This window comes from Bufo bufo, chromosome 5, assembly GCF_905171765.1.
Source record: "Bufo bufo chromosome 5, aBufBuf1.1, whole genome shotgun sequence".
NCBI classification, from domain to species: Eukaryota; Metazoa; Chordata; class Amphibia; order Anura; family Bufonidae; genus Bufo; species Bufo bufo.
In genome coordinates this window covers 471,898,174-471,920,230 of record NC_053393.1, presented here as the reverse complement: position 1 = coordinate 471,920,230, position 22,057 = coordinate 471,898,174, and the positions used below count along the sequence as shown (strand labels likewise).

General features: G+C 43.5%; 1 protein-coding gene across 1 annotated transcript in view; it reads left to right on the top strand.

Annotated features, from left to right (window-relative positions):
- Window positions 1-22,057, top strand: part of XYLB (xylulokinase) — a 298,115-nt gene that overhangs the window by 60,136 nt on the left and 215,922 nt on the right. The window contains exon 9 of the mRNA XM_040434104.1: window positions 2,670-2,788. Coding sequence (XP_040290038.1) covers window positions 2,670-2,788 — 119 coding nt within the window. The remainder of the gene's footprint in view (window positions 1-2,669; window positions 2,789-22,057) is intronic.

Genomic DNA, 22,057 nt, shown 5'->3' with positions numbered 1-22,057 from the left:
CCTACAGACTGCTGTGCATTTTGTGGTGATAGGTGTTCTTTAATTAAGGCCGCGTGTGCATGTTTCTGGGGGAGGCTACATACTCCCAGATATATGACATGAGATGAAACATGCCACTTTTTGGTTTCTCTGTGAATCCTCTGTATGTTATAAGAAGCATACAAAGGTAGAGTAGATAGGCCCTAGGCACTACCATACGAGCCCTATGGAATCGGCATACAAAACAGAGTAAAATAACCATGTGCATGAGGCCTTATAATGGAAGATTCCTAGATTTAGGGAGATTAGCAATTTAGACTGTACAGTCGTGGCCAAAAGTTTTGAGAATTACATAAATATTGGAAATTGAAAAAGTTGCTGCTTAGGTTTTTATAATAGCAATTTGCATATACTCCAGAATGTTATGAAGAGTGATCAGATGAATTGCATAGTCCTTCTTTGCCATGAAAATTAACTTAATCCCCAAAAAAACTTTCCACTGCATTTCATTGCTGTCATTAAAGGGTTTCTATCACTTCGTATGACATAATTAGCTGTCAGACACTAGCGATCTGCTAGTGTCTGCTCTGGCCAACCATCCTACTATAATCACTTGTGGGGCAGCGGTTTTGCTAAAAAACTAACTTTTATAAATATGCTAATGAGCCTCTAGGTGCTATGTGGGCGTCATTAGCACCTAGAGGCTCCGTCTACCTTCATACACAGCCGTCGCCCAGCGCGTCCCTCCAGCCCGCCCATGTCCTCCTCCGTGTGACGCAGCGGACGAGTTCTCGCGCATGCGCCGTGCGCGGCTGTATTCGGCGCATTTGAGATCTCAGCTCGGAGCGGTCAGACATTCAATGCGCATGCGCCGAATACAGCCGCGCATGCGCATTGAATGTCTGACCGCTCCGAGCTGAGATCTCAAATGCACCGAATACAGCCGCGCACGGCGCATGCGCGAGAACTCGTCCGCTGCGTCACACGGAGGAGGAGATGGGCGGGCTGGAGGGACGCGCTGGGTGGCGGCTGTGTATGAAGGTAGACGGAGCCTCTAGGTGCTAATGACGCCCACATAGCACCTAGAGGCTCATTAGCATATTTATAAAAGTTAGTTTTTTAGCAAAACCGCTGCCCCACAAGTGATTATAGTAGGATGGTTGGCCAGAGCAGACACTAGCAGATCGCTAGTGTCTGACAGCTAATTATGTCATACGAAGTGATAGAAACCCTTTAAAGGACCTGCTGAGATCATTTCAGTAATCGTCTTGTTAACTCAGGTGAGAATGTTGACGAGCACAAGGATGGAGATCATTATGTCAGGCTGATTGGGTTAAAATGACAGACTTGACATGTTAAAAGGAGGGTGATGCTTGAAATCATTGTTCTTCCATTGTTAACCATGGTGACCTGCAAAGAAACGCGTGCAGTCATCATTGCGTTGCATAAAAATGGCTTCACAGGCAAGGATATTGTGGCTACTAAGATTGCACCTCAATCAACAATTTATAGGATCATCAAGAACTTCAAGGATAGAGGTTCAATTCTTGTTAAGAAGGCTTCAGGGCGTCCAAGAAAGTCCAGCAAGTGCCAGGATCATCTCCTAAAGAGGATTCAGCTGCGGGATCGGAGTGCCACCAGTGCAGAGCTTGCTCGGGAATGGCAGCAGGCAGGTGTGAGCGCATCTGCACGCACAGTGAGGCAAAGACTTTTGGAAGATGGCCTGGTGTCAAGAAGGCCAGCAAAGAAGCCACTTCTCTCCCAAAAAAACATCAGGGACAGATTGATTTTCTGCAGAAAGTATGGTGAATGGACTGCTGAGGACTGGGGCAAAGTCATATTCACCGATGAAGCCTCTTTCCGATTGTTTGGGGCATCTGGAAAAAGGTTTGTCCGGAGAAGAAAAGGTGAGCGCTACCATCAGTCCTGTGTCATGCCAACAGTAAAGCATCCTGAGACCATTCATGTGTGGGGTTGCTTCTCATCCAAGGGAGTGGGCTCACTCACAATTTTGCCCAAAAACACAGCCATGAATAAAGAATGGTACCAAAACACCCTCCAACAGCAACTTCTTCCAACAATCCAACAACAGTTTGGTGAAGAACAATGCATTTTCCAGCACGATGGAGCACCGTGCCATAAGGCAAAAGTGATAACTAAGTGGCTCGGGGACCAAAACGTTGACATTTTGGGTCCATGGCCTGGAAACTCCCCAGATCTTAATCCCATTGAGAACTTGTGGTCAATCCTCAAGAGGCGGGTGGACAAACAAAAACCCACTAATTCTGACAAACTCCAAGAAGTGATTATGAAAGAATGGGCTGCTATCAGTCAGGAATTGGCCCAGAAGTTGATTGAGAGCATGCCCAGTCGAATTGCAGAGGTCCTGAAAAAGAAGGGCCAACACTGCAAATACTGACTATTTGCATAAATTTTGAAAAGTATGAAGTGCGTGTAATTATATTTCACTACATCACAGGAACAACTGAAACAAAGATCTAAAAGCAGTTTAGCAGCAAACTTTGTGAAAACTAATGTGTGTGTCATTCTCAAAACTTTTGGCCACGACTGTAGACTAGACTTGGGAGTGAGGCATGATTAATACATTTGTAGTATAGTCCTGCCTATCTACTCTATGGTACTAATATCAGTAAAAGTGTCTGTAGTCATAATAATGATAACCTTTTCAGGATCCGGAATGAACTTACTAGACATTCATGAAAAGACGTGGAATGACACATGTCTGAATGCGTGTGCACCCAACCTCAAAGAGAAGTTGGGCTCTGTTGTTCCTTCATCTTCAGTACTGGTGAGTCTTTTTATATATACACACATCAGGCAAATGAGAAACTGTTAATATATATAGAAAAGAGCAGTTTCTGTTCATTTACAGTCAGATTGGTCAATCGGAGAACTAAAGGTCCTCAGCACTGCATGACTACATGTGTATGCCCCATGTCAGCTGTATAGAGACTAGAGTTGTTGCGATACCAAAATTTTTGATTCGGTTTCGATACCATAAAAAAGTATTGCTATACTCGATACCATTCGATACCACGTGAAAAAAATAAAGCAAAAAAGCCACGTGCATTCCGCATTTTAAAAAATGGCGAATCGCGCAGATTTTTTAAATATTTTAATAGTTTGGACTTTTCGGACGTGGCGATGTTTATTTATTTATTGTTTGTATATTTTATATGTAAAATTGGAAAAGGGGGTGATTTATACTTAATATTTTGGTGTGTTTTTTTTTCCATTTTTTTTTTTTTTTTTACAGTTTATTTAATAACTATCCTGGGATCTTCTAATCCCTTGTCCTATTCACCCTAATAGAGCTCTATTAGAGTGATTAGGATCTCACACTCTCCCTGCTGCTCTGTGCATAGTGCACACAGCAGCAGGGAGATTACCATGGCAGCCAGGGCTTCAGTTGCGCCCTGGCTGCCATGGTAACTGATCGGAGCCCCGCGATTACACTGCTGGAGCTCCGATCAGAAGCTGCCACTGCCACCAAGGAGGAGGAGGGGAGAGGGGACCCTGTGGCCACTGCCACCAATGAGGAGGAGGGGAGAGGGGACCCTGTGGCCACTGTCACCAATAATTATAATACTGGGGGGATTGAGTGGGGCGGGCGCACTGCGCCACCAATGATAATTAACCCTTAATACAGGAGGCGGGTACTGGCAGCACATCAGCGGCAGTTAACCCCTCAATAACGGCGGCAGGCAGTGAGATGGCACTAATATAGTTATGTTCAGCTGACATTAGCACATCGATAATGTCAGCCAGCTTAATACCCATTTTTCAGGTGACAGAAACCCTTTAAAGAAGAGCTCCCGCAAAAAAAAAATATTTTCTGACCTGCTAGAAAGGTACATTATGTAATCTGTAGTAAATGTAATTTTGTTACCATTGACTGTAAGTTATAACCTCCCTTCTGATCCCCAGCTATGTCATGTGACCAGCAATCAGACTCTCCAACTGACACAGTATCTTGCAACGAGTGGTATAGGGTGGCCCAAAATGTTTTGTGTCATGGTGCTTCTACCTGGATACGACTGGACCCCAGGCGTTGGCTCCGAAGTAGCAAATACGGGGGGTATATTTGAGGAGTTCGAAGAAATAATTGAGTCCTGACCTTGTGATGAAGTTGAATAGCAGCTTTACTTTGGTAAACGTTCATCAGAAACAATCTTCAAACTTTGTCTTGGTCCCAGCAGGCTTTAGCATTAAAACTCTGGCAGGCAAACTCAACTCTGTTACATCTGTTTCTCTCTGGCTCTGCTGTACTGACAGGCTGACTGTATGACTCAGCTTTTGCTGTATGTTGCAACTTCTCTCTGTAGTCTGTCTCTTAAGTTATACCAAGGAACTTCTTCCTGGCTTCTGAGGCTCTAAGCTTTGGCCTCCATGTCTAGCTGAGCTTAGGATGCTCTGGCTGGCTTGGCTTGGGCATGTCCCGAAGAGAAGTGGGCCTGCACACCTTCACCTAGCTTGGGGTAAGCTACGACTGACCTCTAACTGGTCCCCACCCTTCCTGCAGGAAGTGGGACTCGCCCACTCCTCTACAGAGGAGGGTTAGAATGGAATGGAAAGCTCCATTCTATGTACCTGTAGCTATCTAACTTGGTGACCTTGGGGAGCAAGGAGGAGATTCGGAGATGCGGGCGGTGCTGGGCTCCTTCACAGTGGATGTGGCTGGGCTCCAGAAACGTTAGTAACAGCCCCTTGGGCTCCTTACTTGCCTAATTTACATATATATAAACTCGTTTTTTTGACACAATAAAAGCAGCAAGCTATGGGGAATGTATATTGCGGACATGCTAGCGGCGATCTAGCAGCACATGTCCGCAGCTCTATAGGCTAAATCCAGGTGACAGAATCCCTTTAACTCAGCCACCTGACAAAATTAGTGCCAGCACCAGATTAACAGTGAATCAGCTCATGTGTTCTGAATGAGTAAGTACACAAAAACATAGAAAATGTGCAAACTATATAACTATGTTTCAAAGCATATTTATTGGTATAATAGCCAGAAATAGTACACATGTACACAGCATTTATGTAAGTACATAATAAATAAACTTATTTATCTGTAATAACGTTAGATAATGTCAAATAGAGAAACACAGTTTTAAGAGGTACAAAGTAAAAGCACCATAACAGACGTAGGACAGTTGAAACTCTACGGTACAAGTTGCATAAGTAAGGCAGTACAAGTTGCATAAGTAAGGCAGTGCAAGGCAAAGGCTCGTATCTCGTGACTCTACCATTCCAAAATTTAAAAAAGAAGAGGGGGGGGGGGGGGGGTTAGGGAAGAGAGCAGTCAAATCTTCCAGGAGTAGGCTATCAAAGGAACAGAGCCCCTACAAAAACAAACAAAAAACAAACCTCAACCAAGAAAGAAAAAAACATGCTGGGAGTAAACAATCAGGCAACCCAAACAAGGGGGCTACAGTGGTTCTACTAGCAACACGTATATATGTACTTACATCAACCCTGAAAGGGGTGTGTGAGAAGTAATACTGGTCAAAAATGGTTTGATCTTACCAGTCCAGTTAAATTGCATCATGCGAATGTAGCTCAGACATATATCCACTCAATGAAGTCTTGGATAATTATGATGAAAAAAAGAAAAAGAAGGGTACACCAATGATAAAGTAGATATAACTGAGTCCCGACAAACATAAGAATCTAACTGAAAAAATAATCATAGAACCCTTAAAAAATATACTTTTATTGATATCCTTAAAACGACCCTTATTGGTCAGTTTAACTAGATAATGAAAAATAGAAAAAAAAACTTATTCAGATACACAATGGGTCCAGAAGTAGGTATATACGAGGATATAACCATGGGAGGCAAGGTCCTTTCCCTACAAAGGTCCTAGTTAGTCCTCAGCCCGGAGGCATCCCCTTATGGTGGGAATCCTCCGTCAGCATGCCTACCCTAGATTACCCTAAAATGCACCGAGAAAAGCTGCTGAACCTGCCAAGACAAGCAGAGGACACTGGAACCACTAGGTGTCCCTGCATACATAGGAGAACTGCCATATGCACACCTCCACACTTTTAATGACATCCTGGAGCTTTGCCATACGCACGCTTCCATACCTTGTGACTTCTCAGCCCCTTGTCCCCTGACGATTCTTGGGGCTATATAAGTATTTGATGAAACGCGTTGGGACACAGCTTCTTCACCTGGTGATCCCCTGCGAGACAGGACATCACTCGCCACAGGAACACACAGTATTTTCCAGTTTTTACTCCCTTTCTACATAAGTAGAGTTAGGGTTGTCTAGGGCCTTGATAATAGGGCAAGGTTCCGGACGGGGCCGCTCTTTTCAGGGCGATGCCTCTGTATTAGGAGGTCATTAGGGTGTACTAGCCATATCAGGGCATACTAGAGACCGTTTACTACCCCTAGCCCCGCCTCTGCCAACGTATGAGCACGACTGTGGATGTGACAGCAAGTACCCTCAAAGGCATAATTATCCAAGACTTCATTGAGTGGATATACACTCACCTAAAGAATTATTAGGAACACCATACTAATACGGTGTTGGACCCCTTTTGCCTTCAGAACTGCCTTAATTCTACGTGGCATTGATTCAACAAGGTGCTGATAGCATTCTTTAGAAATGTTGGCCCATATTGATAGGATAGCATCTTGCAGTTGATGGAGATTTGAGGGATGCACATCCAGGGCACAAAGCTCCCGTTCTACCACATCCCAAAGATGCTCTATTGGGTTGAGATCTGGTGACTGTGGGGGCCATTTTAGTACAGTGAACTCATTGTCATGTTCAAGAAACCAATTTGAAATGATTCGAGCTTTGTGACATGGTGCATTATCCTGCTGGAAGTAGCCATCAGAGGATGGGTACATGGTGGTCATAAAGGGATGGACATGGTCAGAAACAATGCTCAGGTAGCCCGTGGCATTTAAACGATGCCCAATAGGCACTAAGGGGCCTAAAGTGTGCCCAGAAAACATCCCCCACACCATTACACCACCACCACCAGCCTGCACAGTGGTAACAAGGCATGATGGATACATGTTCTCATTCTGTTTACGCCAAATTCGGACTCTACCATTTGAATGTCTCAACAGAAATCGAGACTCATCAGACCAGGCAACATTTTTCCAGTCTTCAACAGTCCAATTTTGGTGAGCTCGTGCAAATTGTAGCCACTTTTTCCTATTTGTAGTGGAGATGAGTGGTACCCGGTGGGGTCTTCTGCTGTTGTAGCCCATCCGCCTCAAGGTTGTGCGCGTTGTGGCTTCACAAATGCTTTGCTGCATACCTCGGTTGTAACAAGTGGTTATTTCAGTCAACGTTGCTCTTCTATCAGCTTGAATCAGTCGTCCCATTCTCCTCTGACCTCTAGCATCCACAAGGCATTTTTGCCCACAGGACTGCCGCATACTGGATGTTTTCCCTTTTCACACCATTCTTTGTAAACCCTAGAAATGGTTGTGCGTGAAAATCCCAGTAACTGAGCAGATTGTGAAATACTCAGACCAGCCCGTCTGGCACCAACAACCATGCCACGCTCAAAATTGCTTAAATCACCTTTCTTTCCCATTCTGACATCCAGTTTGGAATTCAGGAGATTGTCTTGACCAGGACCACACCCCTAAATGCATTGAAGCAACTGCCATGTGATTGGTTGACTAGATAATTGCATTAATGAGAAATAGAACATGTGTTCCTAATAATTCTTTAGGTGAGTGTATGTCTGAGCTACATTGCAGGACGCAATTCAACTGGATTGGTAAGATCAAATAATTTTTTACCAGTCTTACTTCTCACACACCCCTTCAGGGTTGATGTAAGTACATACACTTGTTGCTAGTAGAACCACTGTAGCCCCCTTGTTTGGGTTGGCTGATTGTTTACTCCCAGCATGTTTTTTTCTTTCTTGGTTGAGGTTTGTTTTTTGTTTGTTTGTTTTTGTAGGGGTATTTACTCTTATTTGTACTCTATTAAAAGTTAAGTTTTATATGCTATACTATACGGTCCCCCTTCAAATACCCGATTTCCAATTCTGCAGTATGCTGGGGGAGGTCTTCACTTGTACCTCTCTGACAGGTGACCTTATCATTTTTATCAAAGGAACAAGAAATATTGCTAGGAGAATTAGCACAATTTAACAATGGATTCCATATCTTCGAGTATCGCTCCCTGGTGCCATTTAAAGTGGCATTAGGTTTTTCAGATAACGCATCGAGATTAACCCTATTAATAACTGCCGACACTGAAAGTGAAGGAGAGCTCCACCTGGACGCAATATGAATCCTCGCAGACATCAGGATATACTTTAGTATAGTTTATAAGCAGTATTGTTAATTGTTGGTGGTTTGAGCCCAAGCAAGTTGCAGCGAGTTGAAAGTAGAATAAAGAAGAGAGAGAATACCCATCTCTAAAGCTCTATATTTGCAGAGCCGTTCAAACATTGTATAGTCTACTAGGCCATTGGTTGGGACCAGGGAGGATAAAAAATTGAAGATTTGGTTGACTCAAAATAATTCAGACGTTGGAGTTGGGAAAGTAGAAACAAAGTATGCTCTCGACATGAGTTTAGAATTAAGTAAGAAGTCACCAACATAGCGCAGCTTGGTATGTTTCCACCAAATAAATGATGTTGGTGTTAACCCAGGGGAAAATAGGGGGTTTCTAAATATAGGGAAGGGAGCATTGGTGAGATCAGGCTTTGTAGTTTATATTTAAAGCAAACTTTTCTCCATAACTGTAACATAAGGTAGGGAATTTTTGTAACATAAGGGTCAACTACCCCTAAGGGGATGTCAGGTGACCAAATTGAAGCTGACAGGGAGACTGGCATCAATAAATTGGATTCAAGTACAACCCATTGTAGGGAGTGCATGAAATTACACTAATTGAGACAGCCTGGCTGCCAAGTAATATTTGTATAGACGGAGCACGGAAAATCCACCCACCCTCTTATGTAAGCACATAATAGACCTGGCTATTCGAGGTCTCTTATACGCTCACACGAATCAGAAAATTTCATTCTGCAAAGATTTGAGTGCTGAACCTGTGATCGGTACAGGGAGAGAACGGAAATAATACAGTATTTGAGATAAGGTAACCATTTTGACAGTGTGTATTCTGCCTATCCATGAAATAGTAGGGAAGTTCCAGGTAAGCAGCTCCTGGAAGAGTTTAGGGATGAGATAGGCGTAATTCCACTTGAAAGTGCTATCAAGAGTTTTCGGTAAATGAATCCCTAAATAAGGTAGATGGGGATCTTGGTTTCTAAAACCGAAGTGGAGTCTTATTAAGTCTTGAACCGAAGAGGGGGTGTTACAATGTAAAATCTCCAATTTAGCAGTATTGATCCGTAGGCCAGAGAAACAACCAGATATGGACAAACGGTCCAATAAATTTGGTAATGTTGTTAAAGGGTTTGTAATGTTAAGGAGCATATCCTCTGCAAAGAGGCTTACTTTGTATTCTCGGGAACAGATCGCTACCCCTGAAATGTTAAGATTAGTATGGATCATTATGGCCAGTGGTTCAATAGCCAAAGCGAAGAGTGTCGGGGAAAGGGGGCATCCTTGCCACGTGCCACGATTAATATGGATAGGTACAAGGGAATCTGTGGGTAGTTTGAGCCGGTACACAGTGGGAGTTGTATAAAGAGTCTGTATAGAACATAAACATGATCCCGAAATACCCATAGCGGTCATAACCTTGTAAAGGTAAGACCACGAGAGGCTATCAAAAGCCTTTTCAATATCCAAGGCCAATAGGGAAATAGGTTGGGATTTTGTATTAGCCCATTGAATAAGGTTACACACCTTTTTTCTTTTTTTTTTTTTTGAGTCCAGAGGGGAAACAAACCAGGCTGGTGTAGTGAGCTGCATTTATATTTATATAAGGAGATATATAACGCGAGTTTGACCGCGACGCGTGGTTGATTAAGTGTGGTTGCGTAAGTGTGTGACTTAAAATTAAGTGAGGGAGTATCTGAGAGCTAAATTATTTGTGGACATTGATGAGTGGCTGTGTTTGACTAATTGTGTGCTGTGATAACACTTTTTTTTTTTTTCCTTCTCCAGGGGCTGCACAGGTGAGCAATTAGGGTGTGGCTGTCTAATTAGGGTGTGGCTGTCTAATTAGGAGACTATAAAAACTCAGCAGTAAGAGCAGCACAGCCTTTTTGAGTCCAGAGGGGAAACAAACCAGGCTGGTGTAGTGAGCTGCATTTTTATTTATATAAGGAGATATATAACGCGAGTTTGACCGTGACGCGTGGTTGCGTAAGTGTGTGACTTAAGATTAAGTGACTTTAGATTCAGGGACTTCAGTGGGGGACTGCAATTAGCCTGTTTCTTATTACTACATTGTATTGTATTTTTTGCTTTTGTGGTGTAATCCCCATTTAGTATGTGTTGCACAATTGACAACGCAGTCCAGTGCACATCTTGCATGATGTATGCAGTCCTGGAACAGCCGTTCCAGGGTGTATTTCTTTGTTCAAGATGTGAGCAAATTACCCATTTGGAATCGCTAATCGAGTCTCTAAACGGGCAAGTTGAAACACTGAGAGGCATTGACAATTTGCAAAAGAGTTTGCTTCTCACCGAGCAAGCACTCTTTGGGGTAGATGAGGGGGAGGGTGACAGAGAGGAGGCTGAGGAAAGTGAGGTAGCTAGCTGGGTAACAGTTAGAAAGCGGGGTAGAGGGAAGAGTGCCAGGGAGGCTAGCCCTGATCTGACACACCCCAACAAGTTTGCACGTTTGGCAGATGAGGGGCATATCAGTCCAGGGACGGCACTGCCGCAGCCGGACACTTCCTCTGCCAGTCAGGGGAATGTCAGCTCCGGTAAGCAGGGGACCAGGAGAGCAGGGCAGAAAAGACAGGTGCTGGTAGTGGGAGACTCAATTATTAGGGGAACAACTAGGGAAATCTGTCACAAAGACCGTGATCGCCTAACAGTGTGCTGTCTTCCTGGCGCTAGAGTTCGACACATCGCGGATCGGGTTGACAGATTACTGGGAGGGGCTGGAGAAGATCCAGCGGTCATGGTCCATATCGGAACCAATGACAAAGTTAGGGGTAGGTGAAGAGTCCTTAAAAATGATTTCAGGGATTTAGGTCAAAAGCTTAGGGCAAGGACCTCAAAGGTAGTATTTTCCGAAATACTACCTGTACCACGGGCCACACAAGAAAGGCAGCGGGAGATTAGGGAAATTAACAAGTGGCTCAAGAACTGGTGTAGGATGGAGGGGTTTGGGTTCCTGGAGAACTGGGCCGACTTCTCTGTCGGCTACAGGCTCTATCGTAGGGACGGGCTGCACCTCAATGGGGAAGGGGCAGCTGTGTTGGGGAAGAAGATGGCTAGAAGGTTGGAGGAGTGTTTAAACTAGGGACTGGGGGGGAGGGTAATTACACTATAGAAGGGGAAGATAGTGCAGATAGAGACCGGGGGCAAGGTAGTGGGACTGGGGGAGGAATGGAAGGTGGGACTGGAACAGTTCAGAAGGAAAGGTGTAGGGTAAAAAATATACATAAACCTCTCAAATGTATGTATACTAATGCCAGAAGCCTGACTAATAAAACTGGTGAACTGGAATTAGTGATGTGTGAGGAGGACTATGACATAGTGGGAATAACTGAGACATGGCTGGATGATAGCTATGACTGGGCGGTTAATGTACAAGGTTACAGTCTGTTTAGAAAGGATCGTCAAAACCGGAGAGGGGGAGGGGGGAGGGGTTTGCCTTTATGTAAAGTCCTGTCTAAAGCCCACATTCCGTGAAGATATAAGTGAGGGACATGAACATGTGGAGTCACTGTGGGTAGAGATACATGGAGCTAAAAACAACAATAAATTACTAATAGGAGTTTACTATAAACCACCTAATATACCAGAGTCCACAGAAAATCTACTACTAAACGAGATAGACAAGGCGGCAAATCATAATGAGGTGCTTATTATGGGGGACTTCAACTACCCAGATATAGACTGGGAAACTGAAACTTGTATATCTCATAAAGGAAACAGATTCTTGGCAATAACCAAAGACAATTACCTATCCCAACTGGTTCAGGACCCGACTAGAGGGACGGCCATACTGGACTTAGTATTAACCAATAGACCTGACAGAACAACAGACGTGCAGGTTGGGGGACACCTGGGAAATAGTGACCATAAAGTAATAACCTTCCAATTATCATTTAAAAGAGCGTTTCTACAGGGAGGAACAAAAATACCAAACTTCAAAAAAGCAAAATTTAGCCAACTAAGAGAGGCCATAGGCCTAACTAACTGGGACAAAGTCCTCAAAAATAAAAATACAGCCACAAAATGGGATATCTTTAAAAACATCCTAAAATCTCATTGTGAGAGGTACATACCGTATGGGAATAAAAGGTTAAGAAACAAAAAGAAACCAATGTGGATAAACAGAACTGTAAAGAAAGCAATAAATGACAAAAAGAGAGCATATAAAACACTAAAACAGGAGGGTAGCACGGAAGCACTGAAAAACTATAAGGAAAAAAACAGAACATGTAAAAAACAAATAAAAGCGGCCAAACTAGAGACTGAGAGATTAATTGCCAAAGAGAGTAAAACTAACCCTAAAATGTTCTTCAATTATATAAATGTTAAAAAGTATAAATCTGAAGGTGTCGGCCCTTTAAAGAGTAATGAGGGGGGAGTCGCAGAGAGAGACGAGGAGAAAGCAAAGCTGTTAAATATTTTTTTCTCCAGTGTATTCACTGAGGAATATAAACTGTCAGATGAAATGCTGAATGTTGAAATAAATTCGCCATTAAAAGTGTCCTGTCTGACCCAGGAAGAAGTACAACAGCGACTTAAAAAGATCAAAATAGACAAATCGCCAGGACCGGATGGCATACACCCCCGTATCCTAAGGGAATTAAGTAATGTCATAGCCAGACCCTTATTTCTGATATTTGCGGACTCTATACTGACAGGGAATGTCCCACAGGATTGGCGCATGGCAAATGTGGTGCCAATATTCAAAAAGGGTCCAAAAACAGAGCCTGGAAACTATAGGCCGGTAAGTTTAACATCTGTTGTGGGTAAACTGTTTGAAGGTTTTCTGAGAGATGCTATCTTAGAGCATCTCAACGGAAATAAGCAAATAACGCCATATCAGCATGGCTTTGTGAGGGATCGGTCATGTCAAACTAATTTAATCAGTTTCTATGAGGAGGTAAGTTCTAGACTTGACAGCGGCGAATCAATGGATGTCGTATATCTGGACTTCTCCAAAGCATTTGACACTGTACCACATAAAAGGTTAGTATATAAAATAAGAATGCTCGGACTGGGAGAAAACGTCTGTATGTGGGTAAGTAACTGGCTCAATGATAGAAAACAGAGGGTGGTTATTAACGGTACATACTCAGATTGGGTCACTGTCACTAGTGGAGTACCTCAGGGGTCAGTATTGGGCCCTATTCTCTTCAATATATTTATTAATGATCTTGTAGAAAGCTTGCATAGTAAAATATAAATTTTCGCAGATGACACTAAACTGTGTAAAGTAATTAACACTGAAGAGGACAGTATGCTACTACAGAGGGATCTGGATAGATTGGAGGCTTGGGCAGATAAGTGGCAGATGAGGTTTAACACTGACAAATGTAAGGTTATGCACATGGGAAGAAATAATGCAAGTCACCCGTACATACTAAATGGTAAAACACTTGGTAACACCGACATGGAAAAGGATCTAGGAATTTTAATAAACAGCAAACTAAGCTGCAAAAACCAGTGTCAGGCAGCTGCTGCCAAGGCCAATAAGATAATGGGTTGCATCAAAAGGGGCATAGATGCCCGTGATGAGAACATATTCCTACTACTTTACAAATCATTAGTCAGACCACACATGGAGTACTGTGTACAGTTCCGGGCTCCAGTGAACAAGGCAGACATAGCAGAGCTGGAGAGGGTCCAGAGGAGGGCAACTAAAGTAATAACTGGAATGGGGCACCTACAGTACCCTGAAATATTATCAAAATTAGGGTTATTCACGTTAGAAAAAAGACGACTGAGGGGAGATCTAATTACTATGTATAAATAGATCAGGGGTCAGTACAGAGATCTCTCCCATCATCTATTTATCCCCAGGACTGTGACTGTGACGAGGGGACATCCTCTGCGTCTGGAGGAAAGAAGGTTTGTACACAAACATAGAAGAGGATTCTTTACGGTAAGAGCAGTGAGACTATGGAACTCTCTGCCTGAGGAGGTGGTGATGGTGAGTACAATAAAGGAATTCAAGAGGGGCCTGGATGTGTTTCTAGAGCGTAATAATATTACAGGCTATAGCTACTAGAGAGGGGTCATTGATCCAGGGAGTTATTCTGATTGCCTGATTGGAGTCGGGAAGGAATTTTTTATTCCCCTAAAGTGAGGAAAATTGGCTTCTACCTCACAGGGTTTTTTTGCCTTCCTCTGGATCAACTTGCAGGATAACAGGCCGAACTGGATGGACAAATGTCTTTTTTCGGCCTTATATACTTTGTTCCTATTTTACTATGTTACCTTCCACACATTATCCGGTGCTTGTCGGCCTGGGATGAATCCCACTTGGTCACAGTGTATTAAAGCAGGGAGGTAGCGATTAAGGCGTTTAGCTAATATGGATGTAAATAGTTTAAGGTGAACATTAGGAATCCCCTGTCAGGCTTAGAAGTTAATGCGCCCCGTTGGAGAATCTAATTGCACAGATGTTTAAATTGGGGTGCTAAGATATCCTTAAACTTCTTAAAATCCAGTGCCGAAAATCCATCTGGTCCTAGAGACTTAACGTTTTTAAGGGACATTATCGCTGTGTCTATTTCCTCATCTGAAAAATCCTGATTAAGTAAATCTGCATCAGACAATGATAAAGTCGTAATGGGCAAAGTCGCAGAAAAGGACGTTAGATCAGCGGCAGGAGGGTCAGTGGGTGGGGAGTATAGTTTCTGATAAAAGGCATGAAATTGTTGGTAAATTTTAGATGGATTAGAGGTAACCTAATCCATGCATCTTTAATTTGATATACAGTATTAAGACGTAGCTGGGAACTTAATCTGGCAGCAAGCATTTTATATGGTTTATTGGCTAATTTATAGAATTTTGCCTGGGTCCATCTCACTGCTTTCTCAGTGCAGTGTAATATGGTCGCATCAAACTGAAGCTTTGTGTCTCTAATAGCTTTGATGAGATAACGGAAAGGTTGTCTCTGATTAGCTAGTTCCAGCCGGGACAGTTTAAACTCCAAGTCTGACTGTACCTTGGAACGTTCCTTCTTCAGTTTAGAAGCTTCAGCTATGATGATTCCCCGTATCACCGCTTTATGCGCAGCCCAATTAACAGCCGGGGAGGTATAAGGGGGTACATTGATACTGAAATATTCTCTAAGCGCTGCAGATACACGGTTGGTTATAGAGGGATCTGTAAGGGTACTTTCACACTAGCGTTTTTCTTTTCCGGCGCTGAGTTCCGTCCTAGGGGCTCAAATCCGGAAAAGAACTGATCAGTTTTATCCCCATGCATTCTGAATGGAGAGTCAGTCCTTCAGGATGCATCAGGATGTCTTCAGTTCAGTCTTTTTGACTGATCAGGCTCTTCAGAAAAACGTAGCATGCAGTATTTTTACCTCCGGCCAAAAAGCCTGAACACTTTGACTGAACGCCGGATCAGGCCTTTTTCCCATTGACTTGCATTAACGCTGGATCTGGCGCTGTGTGTTCAGTCAAAACGGATCTGGCTTTTGCATCTTAAACCCGAAAAATGTGAAAAAAAAGTTAAAGTCCATAAATGGCGGATCCGTTTTTTCCAATGCATTTTTTCATTGTGATCAAAATCCTGATCAGGATTCAAATGTAATCCATTTTCACACGTTTTTCCGGATCCGGCGGGCAGTTCCGGTGTCGGAATTGAACGCCGGATTAAAACAACGCTAGTGTGAAAGTAGCCTTAGAAGGGACTCGTTCAGTCTCCAGGTAAAGGGACATCTAGAGGGGGATTCCAAGTTAAATTCTGTCAACGCCAAATCATGATCAGACCAGGCACAGGGAACATGCCTAGCATACAAAACATGGGCAATAAGTAGTGTTGAGGCTAGTATCCAGTCTATCCTAGTGTAATGTTGGTGCGCAGGGGAGAAATAAGTGTAGCCACGTTGTGGAGCATTATATTCCCTCCAACAATCAGCCAACCTGTCATACACAATTCTTTTACTTAGAAGTAAATTTATCTTCTACAGGAGATGACATATCTAGTCGGGCATTGAACGACATATTAAAATCCCCACACCAGATAAGTGTCGATGAATGGTACTGTTCAAGTACGGTAATTTCCCCAGGACACGAAAGAAAGAGGCAGGCTGATTGTTAGGGGCATAAGAGTTAACTAAGCATACAGAATTATTATGTAGGTAGCCTACCACAATAATATATCGTCCATCAGGGTCTATAATAGTGGACTCAGTCTGGAAAGGTATGGAGTTTTAAATTAAAAATAGTGACACCTCCGCTTTTAGTGTCCTCCGAATCTCCTCCTTTCGTCACCGATAGATTGCCGTAATCTCGCGATGCGCGAGCTCGCGCATGCGCAGTGACGGTATAGTGTTCCTTCCCTGTGCTGGCATTAGCCTCAGGGAAGGAACTGCGCATACGCGAGCTCGCGCATCGCGAGATTAACAGGCGGGCGTGGCTGGGCACCAGGAAGGTTCGTATAGCCCCTTGGGCACCTTACAAGACTAATTTACATATCTCTAAAATCCTTTTTTAAACAAAATAAAAGCACACAGCCCTATAGGACCGTTATATTGCGGACATGCTAGCGGCGATCTAGCCGTGCATGTCCGTATCTCTATAGCCTAAAACTTGGTGACAGAATCCCTTTAAAGAGGATGCATTTCCCTGCTCATTATGTTAGTTTTCACCGGTCTAGTCCTTCATGCATTGTCATTACACTATTTATATGCAATCAGTAAGACATTTAGGCCCCTTTCACACGGGCGTTGCGGGAACACCCGCGATTTTTCCGCGCGAGTGCAAAACATTGTAATGCGTTTTGCACTCGCGTGAGAAAAATCGCGCATGTTTGGTACCCAAACCCGAACTTCTTCACAGAAGTTCGGGCTTGGGATCGGTGTTCTGTAGATTGTATTATTTTCCCTTATAACATGGTTATAAGGGAAAATAATAGCATTCTGAATACAGAATGCATAGTAAAATAGTGCTGGAGGGGTTAAAAAAAATTTTTAAAATTTTTTAACTCCCCTTTAATCCACTTGCTCTCGCAGCCCGGCATCTCCTTCTGTCTCCTTTGCTGAACAGGACCTGTGGTGACGTCACTCCGGTCATCACATGATCCATCACCATGGTAAAAGATCATGTTATGGATCATGTGATGACTGGAGTGACGTCATCACAGGTCCTGTTCCTGTAATTAATGCTCACTACAGGTCCTGTTCAACAAAGGAAACAGAAGGAGATGCCGGGCTTCGCGATCAAGTGGACTAAGGTGAGATAAAAAAAATTTTAACCCCTCCAGCGCTATTGTACTATGCATTCTGTATTCAGAATGCTATTATTTTCCCTTATAACCATGTTATAAGGGAAAATAATAATGATCGGCTCTCCATCCTGATCGTCTCCTAGCAACCGTGCGTGAAAATCGCACCGCATCCGCACTTGCTTGCGGATGCTTGCGATTTTCACGCAACCCCATTCCCTTCTATGGGGCCTGCGTTGAAAAACGCAGAATATAGAGCATGCTGCGATTTTCATGCAACGCACAAGTGATGCGTGAAAATCACCGCTCATGTGAACAGCCCCATAGAAATGAATGGGTCGGTATTCAGTGCGGGTGCAATGCGTTCTACTCACGCATGGCATCCGAGTGGAATACTCGCCCGTCTGAAAGGAGCCTTAAGGTCAGGTGGTGCTGTTAATTGGATGTCTCTGTGTATGTTAGTAACGATTATACAGGGTGGACCATTTATATGGATACACCTTAATAAAATGGGAATGGTTGGTGATATTAACTTCCTGTTTGTGGCACATTAATATATGTGAGGGGGGAAACTTTTCAAGATGGGTTGTGACCATGGCGGCCATTTTGAAGTCGGACATTTTGAATCCAACTTTTGTTTTTTCAATAGGAAGAGGGTCATTTGACACATCAAACTTATTGGGAATTTCACAAGAATTTCACTCTTCACACACTGATAGCAACACCGCAGGAGAAATGCTAGCACAGGCTTCCAGTATCCGTAGTTTCAGGTGCTGCACATCTCGTATCTTCACAGCATAGACGATTTCCTTCAGATGATAAGAGATATGCAGCACCTGAAACTACAGATACTGGAAGCCTGTGCTAGCATTTCTCCTGCGGTGTTGCTATCAGTGTGTGAAGAGTGGGAGAAGAGGGTTGCATTGACAATCCAACACAATGGGCAGCACATTGAACACATTTTATAAGTGGTCAGAAACTTGTAAATAACTCATGAAAGAATAAAGTTACGTTAAAACCAAGCACACCATTGTTTTTCTTGTGAAATTCCCAATAAGTTTGATGTGTCACATGACCCTCTTCCTATTGAAAAAACAAAAGTTGGATTCAAAATGGCCGCCTTCAAAATGGCCGCCATGGTCACCACCCATCTTGAAAAGTTTCCCCCCTCACATATACTAATGTGCCACAAACAGGAAGTTAATATCACCAACCATTCCCATTTTATTAAGGTGTATCCATATAAATGGCCCACCCTGTATATTGAGTATGAATACAGTATGTCCTTTTATCTTGTTATTGAATAAATATCAAATTTTAAATTTTTGGGAATTGTTTACTCATTTGTTTTTGGGGAGTAGGTAATGGTTAAATAGTGAAAAATCCAGGAGGACGCCATCATCCACCAATCAACCATCTCTACAAAGCCATAGGTCGAATCAGTGGCAATGGACAACTTACACGAAAGGGCATAAAGCAATTAAAAAACAAGTAGGAGTTACGCAACTGGTCTGTAATATAATTTAAAGTGGAGCAACCCCAGTCGTTCAGGAAGCATCAATTAGAATACCAATCACGACCCCACTGACCCTGGACGAGAGTCAGTGGAGATGCAGGGAGATTTACCGATAGCGGTGGAACAACATATTAGACCTGATATGGGTAGATTTGACACCATAGATAATAAGTTGGCAGATATATTGACGGTAGTCCATACAACCAACCAATCAGTTACAGACATTTCCATCACGGTAAAGACACTACAGGCAGAGTTAACGTTGATTAGAGACGATATGAATAAAATTAGGGCCAGTATTAAGTATGTTGAAACGGGTTTATTGGAGGTTCAAACAGTCCAGAGACAGATGACCATAAAAATAGACGATTTGGATAGGGAAAACAAACGGAGCAATGCGAGATTAACAGATATGGAGGATAGAGCACGTCGAAACAACTTGAGATTTGTGGGCTTCCCTGAGGGTGTAGAGGGGGAAAACCCAGTGGAGTTTATACAAAGGTGGTTGATTGATACGTTGGGAGTTCGTGGGGTTGCCCCCCCGCTCTGCGTCGAGAGAGCACATAGAATCCCTTTTAGAATGCCTCCGCCGGGCGGCCCCCCTCGATCCCTCCTGATTAGAATACTATCCTCATGTGATAGAGACTGGGTGCTCCGATGTAAGAGGGAACTAAAGGAGATTAGTCTTAATGGGCATCCAATACAAATATATCCTGACTTTTCTAGAGATACCCAAAATAAGCGCAGGCAATACTTTGACATAAAGAAAAGACTACGAGATGTCAATATCAAATACTCCATGTTATACCCCGCTAAACTTAGAGTAGTCTACAGGGACAGTGTACTGTTCTTCCAGTCACCTAGTGAAGCCCTAGAATGGCTGGACACCGTTGGAGAACAGACAACATGACGCAGGTAGATGGGGTGGGGAGAGGCTGGGTTACCGGGGATGGCGGGAGGGTGGGGGCGGCCCATGGACGGATGGGCGAAATGTAAGAGGTTGACAGGATGCTCCGCATCAGTGAACCAGTTTGGGGGATAGGGGGTGGGGGATGGAGGGTTGGCTTCTGGGGGGGGGTGGGAGGGGGGGTGGGTAGGGGGTGGTGGGGTGGAGGATTGGGGTGGGGTGGAGGATTGGGGTGGGGGGGAGGGTTTGGGAGGGGGTGTTTGGAGGGAGGGGGATCTGGCCTGGGTGCGGCTGCCTCTGGGGGGCGGCGGACGACTCCTTTATAGCTCCATAACATGATGAACGATAAAGTAATAACATGGAATGTTCGTGGACTGGGAGACAGAACAAAACGGGTTATGGTCTTTGACCTGATTATTCGACATCTTCCAGCAATAGTTGCATTATTGGAAACACACGCTTCACCAGAGATCCCAGAATATCTAACTAGGAGATGGGCGGGACATCAGTTCCACTCCGGATTCTCGACATACTCCCGAGGGATTAGTGTATATGTACATCAGAGCATTGACTTTATCCCCCTGGATCAGTTGATTGATAGAGACGGGAGATATATCTTTCTTTATGCTCGATGGAATGGTAGAAAGTGTGTTTTGGCTTTCCTGTATATTCCTCCACCATTCGCAATGAGTGTCCTGAACCAGTTGACGACTTTTATGTACAATAGGGAGCGGTGCCCGGTACTAATATGTGGAGACTTTAACTGCATACTGGACCCCGTGTTGGATAGAATTTCAACGGTGGGGAAAAGTGGGCAGGGAAAGCACTCCCTACTTATCATTTTGTTATAGTTCATTAGGAAATAAAGTTAGGGTCGCAGTAATCTATAGGAGATTAATAGCACGATCACTAAATTTAAAAGCGTAGACAAATGGAAGGCGGATATAGGGGAATGCAACCCTGTACAATGGCAGGAAATATATCAAAATATTAAGAAGGCCTCCATTTCAAGACAGCACCGCTTGACTCAATTTAAAATAATACACCGGTTATATGTCACTCCGAGTCTTTTAGCTAAAATGTATGGTAATGAGGGAAAAGAATTCCGTTGCTTGAAATGCTCTTTTGTAGCTGCAGGGTACGTGCACATGCTATGGGGATGCCCAGTAATTAAGACTTTTTGGGATATTATATTTCGGGAATTAGCGGAATCAATTGGGAACACCCCTCCCCTAACTATTCAAGTAGCTGTGCTTGGACTCCTTCCACCTGAATATAAAAATAAAACCACCAAAAGTTCGCAGGTCCGTTGGTTGAAGGGACTCCTATTGGCCAAGGTAATAATTCTTAGACATTGGGTGAAGGATAGACCACCCACAATACACGAATGGCAAAGTCTAACGACAAGAGTAACAGATTTTGAATGTATGAAACGTCGTGGCGAGAAATAAATAATGGAAACAGGGATATAGCCGCGAAGAAATGACTAAAATAGAGGTATCACCGGGCTGGAACTGATGATCTACCATCTCTTTAGAAATAATTTACCATATGAGGATCTGGGGGACACACAAAAAAGAGGGCGTGACGCGCCCCTTGAGGCGGTCGTACCAGGCCAGGTACAGTGGGGGGGATGGGTGGGTGGTTGGAAGGGGATGGTTTTGTTTTGTTACGGGCGCTCTCGGTTTTGATATTTGTTGGGCTATATATGCGTGCCTCGACATCATGGGTAATACTGTACAAATGTACCTGTTGTGTCCATTCTCTGTGATCAGATACCTTTTTATATTGTTATGCCGTAAGAAAATCAATAAAGATATTAATAATGAAAAAAAAAAAGACCCTGGACGAGGGGGCAGGCCTCTGGCAGAAACCATAGAAATCAAAAAGATCCAGGCACTTCGGGAGGCTAAGGATACTTGGTATTCCCCACTGCTCAACCAGCAACAATAGGCCGGGCGTAAAATAAACACCTATCACAGCTGCATGCCACAACTTGTAGCAAAGGGGAAGACGTCTCAGCACATAAGTCTTACAGAAGAGGCACTAAGTAAATAGACCCTAAGTCTCTGAACCATGATCTTTGAATAATAATGTTCAGTTCACATAGACATATGGTTCTGCAGGGCAGAGT